Source organism: Corylus avellana, chromosome ca3, assembly GCF_901000735.1.
Source record: "Corylus avellana chromosome ca3, CavTom2PMs-1.0".
NCBI lineage: Eukaryota > Viridiplantae > Streptophyta > Magnoliopsida > Fagales > Betulaceae > Corylus > Corylus avellana.
The window spans coordinates 26,400,145-26,408,986 of record NC_081543.1 but is presented as its reverse complement, the minus strand read 5'-3'; the positions used below and the strand labels follow the sequence as shown (position 1 = coordinate 26,408,986).

Sequence of the window (8,842 nt, the reverse complement as noted above, 5' to 3'; positions counted from 1 at the left end):
AAAAACTTTCTATTATGCAATCCATGGGCAAATGGACCTCCAAGAAAACTAAAGAAACAAAGATTTAATACTAAGGCAGGTGAAAGACGCACAGGATTAATGTCACACTCATTGCAAGGGATTATGGTCTAAATCCCAATAATTTATATTGACATTAAAAATTTTATAATAAATATAAGTTGTATTTTTGACGTTGTTATTTTAGAGCAATTAGCTCTATCTTTGTAGGGCTTTGTCCCAAACTCTAGTTTTTTTTAATGAAGATCAATCTTTCTCCAATATATATATATATATATATATAGAAGTTGTTATTTACTGATTAAGTTATTTGTGCATATAACATATGATCTTTTACATGCTTATTGTAATTATGTATATTGGATATGTAAAAGATCTTTAGATTACATTAAACTACATTGTTTTGATAGTTTTGGAAAGATATTGACACAATTAATAATTTAAAAGGACATTGACAATGAAGTGGGAATTTGAGAGGGACATGCATTATTTTTCCCTATTTATTGATGAGCTTTTTCCTTTGAATTTGGATCCTTTTTAATTATTTAAAATATAAGGGCAAAATTGTCAAAAGAAAATATAAAATAACAATTTTGCCCTCTCACTTTAAAGGATCGGCTCTCCTCCGATTCATTTGAATGGGAGACGATATGGTCATTTTCCTGCAAAAAATGTGTGCTTTTTTTTTTTTTTAAGAGGAAATTTCTGATCTCATTCATAAAAGAAATAAACAGAGCCAAGGCTCTATAAATCAAGAGCTAAACGCTCTACAAAATATAGGCTAAATGCTCTAAATTAACAATATCAAAGATACAGTTTGGGACTTCTTCTAGCCAAACCTTGTCTGAAGAATTGTTCGCTGCCTCCTTTGCCAGTCCATGCACCGCCATATTTGCTTTATGATTGACATGGCGCACTTCCCATTTACTGAAACCCTGTAGGATTTGAAATGGAGAGGACCATTTTCCTTCTTCCAAGCCCTCTTGGGCCTCTTCCATAGGTGCAGCTGACATACCATGCATCTTCCTTTTGGAAAATGATCATGCTGTTGTGGTGAATGGGGTACCGTGTGGTAACATTTATCCAACTAGGAGAATAAGGTAAGGAGATCCTGTCTCTCCTTATTTATTTCTTATTTGTGCGGAGGTGTTGAGTTCTATGATATCACAGGCTAATCATGATGGAGCTTTAACAGGGGCCCCTACTTCTAAAAGGGGGTCCTCAGGTGAGCCATTTATTTTTTGCGGATGATAGCTTGTTATTTTGCAGAGCCAATATTGTGCAGTGGGATGCTTTGACGAGGTTGCTACGACAATATGAAGAAGCGTCGGGCCAACGTCTCAACAATAATAAGACGGCTATTTATTTTAGCCGAAATACTTTGGAGGTGGACAAAAACAGAATTGCTGGAGTGTCAGGTATACCCACATCGCAGTGTTACGAATCGTATTTGGGACTACCAGCTATGGTTGGGAAATCACGGACAGCCGCTTTCAAGGGGATCATTGATAAAGTGTGGAAGAGATTACAAGACTGGAACTTAAATTCTTGTCGCAGGCCGGGAAAGAAGTTTTGTTAACAGCAGTGATCCAAACCATCCCGACGTATTGCATGAGTGTGTTTCTTCTTCCGATCACCTGGGTAACCTCGCTGTCCCAGGGCTAAAGCCAGCTGACCGCAGGATCGCCTGGCGTAATCCTGCGATCCCTGCAATCTCCTTGAGCAGGGCCCTGTAAGTCACAGAGGCTGTAAGCCGGAGGGACTGGAGGGGGATTAACCCCTCCTTAGGAGATAGTATAAGATAGCACAGTGGAGTGTAGCTTCTAGAAGCGAAGCGGAACGAAGCATTGTTATAATTAATTATAATACACATACGTGCGTCAAAGATAACCGCAGGAGCTACAAAGAAAGAGCTAAGCCTGTGAGGAGGTTTACACGAAGCCCAAAAGAGAGCCAGGAAGGGAAACCCAAAAGAGCTCGTCCTGGGGCCCCAAAGAGGTCGACAAGGAGACATAAAGACACGGAGACTCAAAACAAAAGATTAGTACCAGATTAGTAAACAGAACAGCAGACCAATCAGAGGATAATCGGTATGGTCACGGTAATTAATTCACTCATGCAAAAATTTTGGAGTAAGCCCAATAGTGAGTCTAGTGTACATTGGATGAGTTGGAGGTGTATGGGGACATGGAAAAAAGATGGAGGGATGGGTTTTAGGGATTTCATAAGTTTTAATAAAGCACTTTTGGCCAAACAATGTTGGCGGCTTTGGCAGAGCCCTGACAATTTTCTTGCCAAGATTATGGAAGGTAAATATTTTTCGGGTAGCAATATACTTGAAGCTCCTCTAGGTGCAAGACCTTCTTTTGCTTGGAGGAGCATACATAGCTCGTGCGATTTGCTAAAAACCAGCTTGATATGGCGGGTCGGCAATGGAGCCTGAATTCGAATTTGGAAGGATAAATGGATCCCGAGGCCTTCGACATACATGATACAATCTCCCCCGACTATTTTGCATCTCGAAGCCACAGTGAGTGAATTGATCGATGAAGACACAAGATGGTGGGACTCAACCTTGTTGGAAAATATTTTTAGCAAGGAAGAGGTCTCTCTTATACAGTCTTTAACGGTCAGTGTGTCAAATAGGGAAGATAGGTGTACTTGGAGGGGAACGAAAAATGGCCTTTTTTCCGTAAGGAGTGCCTATTACCTACAGCAGGAACTGGATGATCAAGATGGGGCTTCGAGTTCTTTTAAGACTGGTTTCAGTGACGTATGGAGAAGCATGTGGAATTTGCAACTCCCTGGTGTGGAAAAGAACTTTTTGTGGAGGGCTTGCAATGAAATTTTACCTACCCGTTACTTAATCTATTTAAGAGGAAAATCGTGGGAGATCCTCTATGCACCATCTGTAGCCATGAACCAGAAACTGCCATCCATATCCTATGGAAGTGTAATTCGGCCATGGATGCTTGGTGCGTGAGTTCTCGACGATTACCAAAAAAGTGTTCCATGACTTTTGAAAAAAAATTTCAGTTGGTGGAAGACATATTTGCTCCCTATGACCAAGAAGAAATAAAATTGTTTGTTGGGATTGCTCGGAGACTTTGGCTTCGGAGGAATGATGTAGTGCATGAAGGGTCAATGGCTCACCCAAACTCCCTGGTTCAACATACTGTCACAGCAATGGAGGAATTTTCACAAGCTAACGATGTGGGTGATGGAGCTTCGGTGTGGACAGTAATGCCAACACCAATGGTTTGGAGTGTTCAAGTCATGGATGGAAGAAAATGAATTGGGATGCCTCAATAGCAAAAGACATAGATTGGATGGGATTAGGTATGGTGCTACGTGATGAGCAGCGAATAGTCGTCCTAGCTGCGTACAGCAAAACATTTGTTGGAAACCTTGATGTATTGACGGCAAAGGCGAGGGCAGGTCTTATTGCACTCCAGGTTTGCAAAAGTTTGGGGTTTACCAAAATTCATTTGGAAGGAAATGCACAAGGAGTAATTTCTGCAATCAATTCGCGGCACCCAGATTGGAGTAGCATAGGAATGTTAGTGGAGGACTTTAAGCTTAAGTTGCAGTCTTTACAACAATGGCAGTTGTCGTTTGTTCGTCGAGAGGGTAACCAGGCGGCACATACATTGGCTAATTTAGCCTCTAGAACTTTTATGAATAATATGTGGCTTCATGGGCCACCTGAATGTATTGTTGGAATTGTGCAGAGGGAGCAAGTTACTCCTTATGCTTTGAATTTGAATCAATGAGAAAGTAACTCTATAATCTCCAAAAAAAAAAAAAAAAAAATTAGTGCATTTTGAAAGGTAGTATATTTAATGCACTACCGTCATTAAAAGTTTTGGACAATGCACTAAACGAAGGAAATTGAAGAAATTTAAAAAGGAGAAGACCATTTTCCTTGGAAAAAGACATAGGGATGCTTTAATAATGTTGGGCTAAAACTGTGAAATGTCAAAAAAGTCACAGAACCAAATAAATGTATGTTACATTATTCCACACCCTCTAGGACCCTTTGTGATTAGGTGCTACGAATTCAAATCCAAGTAAAATAGTTACAAATAGTATCCCCACCTCCCTAAAAAAAAAAAAAAAAAAGTGGCCAACTGGCCATGTAAAAAAAAAAAAACAGAAAAAAGCTTCAACTCAAAGACAACCACATATCTACTTGGGCTTTATTCCCACTCTCTTTTTCTCCCTCTCTTCCATCCCAATATGTAGTGGTAAAGATCCACCTCCCTCTCTTTTGTAGTTTTGCTCCCTAGTTTGTTCTTGATTGCAAAGTTTATTAAAAAAAAAGAAAAAAAAGGCAACCACATAAATGAATTTGCATGTGTTCCTGCTAGATATCTTCTCAATTTTTTGTGTTCTTCGAATGCTTGTTTGCGATGATATAAATTTTGGGTAAAACTTATTATTAAAAATCGGTTTATGAAAAAAAAAGATGCCTAGAGCTTATATACACATAAATTAATATTTATCATAATTCATGCAAGAAACTTAGAATATATATATATATATATACTTTTCTTTATTTATAGTTGCTCCTTTTTTTTAGAATTTGGATCTTCTCTAATTTATTTAAAATGGAGATGATATTGTCCTCCTATTTTAAAGGATCAGCTCCTTTCTTTGACTACTGCAAAAAAAAAAAAAAAAAAAAAAAAGTGTGCTTAAAAATGCATGGTATATCAGCTGCATTTATGGAAGAGAGCTGAAAAAGGACATAGGGAATATGCTTTAATAATGTTTGGGTAAAATTGTGAAAGGTCAAAAAAGTCACATAACCAAATAAATGCATGTTACATTATTCCACGCCAAAGTGTTTTTTTTTCTTAAGATCACCAAAGTGTTTGCTACGGGTAAAGAGCTCCTCTTGAACCATGTATCTACCATCATCTTATACCCAAATTCCATTAAGTCTTTTTTTTCTTTTTTTTTTATTATTATTATTTTTTTAATTCAAACATGATTTTTTCGATGATTCTGTCTTATCATTATTTGAAAAAAAAAAAATTTACTTTGAATCTTCCTATTTACTTTGAATGACAATTTATTGCTTGAACTACGTGAAAAAATTCATAATGTTATGAATATTAAATGCGAAATAATAAAATAGACAAGACACAATATTTTATGTGATTCAGTTTATGACCTATATCTAAAAATAAAGTTCAAAGAACTACATTATGTTTTTATTACTTGATTGATATTACAATATCAATGCTCTTATTTATAGGAGAATTGAAATAGATAAGTATGATAATCAAATTCGATTAATTTGATTATCATCAAACCTGATTACAATCACTCTTATACAAGGTAAATAACATACAATATCAATTTAATATATTTCCTTTTAATGTAGGAAATATATTCTCTAACACTACGAGCCATCAATTTGACTGAGAGTCTCTCTATATGCCAAAGAAAAAAGAGAATAATTTGTATAAAGCTAAGCACAAATTAAGTTTTTGTGTCTTTTAAAGAAAGGTCCACACCAAAGCTTAAAAAAAAAAAAAATTACCAAAATATCATATTAGGTAAATGGGGAGAGTTTTTTGTTTTTTTTTTGTTTTCATAGATAAGTGATAGAAAGATTAGATCCGGTGTTTTTTTTTTTTTTTTAAGTCTGAGGTGTCAACCTCTCATATTGGTACAACCCTCCCTCTTAAACTCATTACGTTCTCGTCAAAACTATGTCATGCAGTGCTCCAGTACCACATGATATGACGTTACTAGGTGACTCTGATACCATTTATAATCATCCAGAAAAGAGCGTTAATCACATCTACGCTATCACCCAAAAAAACTAGTTACTTTAGAACTTTCTTAAAAAAATTTATAAAGCTCAGTTTCACATAGTAACTAAGTAAAGTGGAACTTAATACTTATAATTATCTTTATAAACCACCCACTCTATGTGGATTATTCCTCATTTTTTCAATATGGAATTGAGGTGTTACAATGACTCAATCGGACTTGAGAAAAATCTCATCATCTAGGCCCCCTCAGCAATTACATATTACTATAGTCACGCCTAAGTAAAATAGTCACAAGTAATCTCCTCCGCCCCTCTTAATATTTTTTTTAAAAAAAAAAAGGCAGTGACCTCACCATCTTCATTTTCTTCTTACCTCTTTTAAAAAAACTGACTAGATTGTAATGGACTAATGGTTCTCTGAATAATTTGGATCTTTCTATTTGCTGCTTACTAAATGTAATTGTTAATATAAGGACAAAATCACTATTGCCTTGGCCCCATAAGAGCTTCGATTCCAAGTGGTTGAATCTAGAAATAAATGATTCGGCACTTGTTCTTTGTATATAAACAAAGTGGTCTGCTTGTCATCGTCCAAAGGGGCATGCCATAAAAGCCAAAAAGTGCAGCTTGAGTACAAGAAGAAGGTCCAGCAACGGTAGGATCAGAAGAATTAGTAGAAAGGCTTGGCAACAACTTGAGCCATGGATTTAATTTACCTTATTTTATTTTAACTTTTTAAGTATTGAATATGTTAAAAAAACTTGAACTCAAAGACAACCAAATAAATTAATTTGCAAGTCTTCCTATGTTGTTTACGATGATATAAATTTTGGGTAAAACTCATCATTGAAAACCAGTTTGCAATGAAAAAATACTCAAGAGCTTATATAAACGTAGTTAATATTTGTGCATAAGCCATGTGAGACACTTAGGATCGTAACATACCACCACACCTTACAGCCGACATCTACGGTGGTCCACTCTATCTCATAGGTTGCTCTCTCCGTGACTCGTCTCACAATCTCCACACAGGTAAGGGCAAATTAAGTCGAAAAAATATAAGACCTCCAAACTTTTTAGGCCATGCAATTGCTTTAAAAAGGGTTGATTGCAATGGTGGGGATGTTAGAACATCTGAATTAAAATGAAAAATTCTAGCCTGCAACAAATAAAATGAGAAAAACATTTCACATTTTGTGCAAGACCATTTTCAATAGGTTTTACTGCTTTTCCTCACATGCCAAGTACTTTCATGGTTCCACCATTATCACTCTGCTACATTTTTATTGCTGAACCAATCTATCATTTGTATGAACCATAACATCTAATGATTCATTGGTCATTCATTTAGTCAACAAAACAATTAACATGGATAAACATATTCATTTGAAGTCTTGGCGCAACATGATACTCTATCTACCTGACGCAGCACGGGAAGGATTGTCACGCAAATAGATTAAGAACAAAAAAGATAAAGAATTAGTGTCTCGTCAAACAGAAAAATTGGCATCACGCCAATGGCATGGTGTCCCACTACAAGAGAAGAGTAATCGCAACTCTCAAAGAACAAATTCTTTTTATTCATCCATTCGAATCTCTAATATATCTCCATTGAAGTACAAAAGAACACTTAGTTTGACTCAATGACTAAATCTTTACCCTAATTTGACTGACTTTGGGCGAAGCCCATTATTGAATTACTAAATAACACTAACTCTTAAAAATTAATTAAAACATAAATAAAATACTAATAACCTAAATAAACTTAAAAGACCAAATTATTCTTTTCTCATCCTGTATCAAGAGAATTGCACCTTTTAAGCGTGTATTTTAGTTGGAGATGCTCTTAGAGAGACACTTCAAACTTTGTTTCTTTCTCAATTTAAGGATTTTTTCTTTTTTCTAAAACTTAAACATATAGGAATTGATGGGTTTAATCATTTAATTTATATTCTAACCATTATTTAATTCCCAAAAGAAAATAAAAATAAAATAAAATAAAATAAAAATAAATAAATAAAATAAATAAAAATACCAAAATGAAGAAAATCCTTTTGGTGACATTTGCAAGCAGACAATCATTTGAACCAAAACAAAGGATAGAGAGTGAGTTAATATGTTTCATCATTCATGGGTGTGATAATTGTGTTGGTCTTAAAAAAAGAAAAAAGAAAAAAAGAAGAGTTAGATTAAAATTTAAAGTGTTCGATAAGGTATTTGCTTAATGTATACTCTCATATGAAAAATAAGTTTGATTTTCAGTCATAGATGAAGTTAGGGGAAAATTCACAGGGGTTTTTCAATTCGAACTTAAATGTTTAAAAATTAGCAATGTATTCCCTTAATGTTTCAAAAAATTTCAATTCAGGCCCTCTGTTACTAATTTCCGTCCAATTATACGGAAATTAGTAACGGATGGTCTGATTTGAAATTTTTTGAAATATTAGGTGGGTACATTGCCAATTTTTAAACATTATGGTTCGAATTAAAAAATGCCTGAAACTTAAGGAGGTAAAGTAAATTTAACCTATGAAGTTATTTGCTTTTCACAAATCTTGTAAAATTAGAAGCGATTAAAAAAAAAAAAATTGAGTGTTATTATTTACAAGTGTATAGTAGGGGGGTCCTATTTATTGGACCAACATGGCAGGTAAAAACCATGTGATCCCACGGAAGTCCATTAATACATACAAACATGTAGGAAACATGGACATGAAAATAATAAGGGCATGGAAAACACATTAACAGGAAATTATACTAGAATGGAAAGTGATGATGCAGTTGATCACACAACTAAGTTTAGCCAACGGATGCTTATATTAACGGCAGAGATAGTCGGAGACTTACCGGAGGTTGTCGACAAGGGAATTCTCTGATGCTTAATCATGGAATGATTATCCTTAGATCCACCATTCCTGCTTTCTTTTGGTGGAAGTTATAGCCTCTATCGAAGTGGCCACTATGTTGACATGGTTGATTGAGCTATGTGGGAGGTTTCTCTTCGTCGAATCTTATCATTTGCTTTTTGTTTTTTTT

The 8,842-nt window shown here is 35.2% G+C and overlaps 1 protein-coding gene across 1 annotated transcript; it reads left to right on the top strand.

Moving 5' to 3' along the window:
* The first annotated feature begins 3,308 nt into the window (after positions 1-3,308).
* Positions 3,309-3,791, top strand: LOC132174331 (uncharacterized). The gene has a single exon (XM_059586003.1). It carries the CDS (start codon positions 3,309-3,311, stop codon positions 3,789-3,791), a length of 483 nt encoding a protein of 160 aa, XP_059441986.1.
* The last annotated feature ends 5,051 nt before the right edge of the window (positions 3,792-8,842 follow it).

Coding starts and splice junctions, on each gene's coding strand:
- LOC132174331 (XM_059586003.1), top strand. CDS start 3,309: ATGAATTGGGATGCCTCAATAGCAAAAGACATAGATTGGATGGGATTA.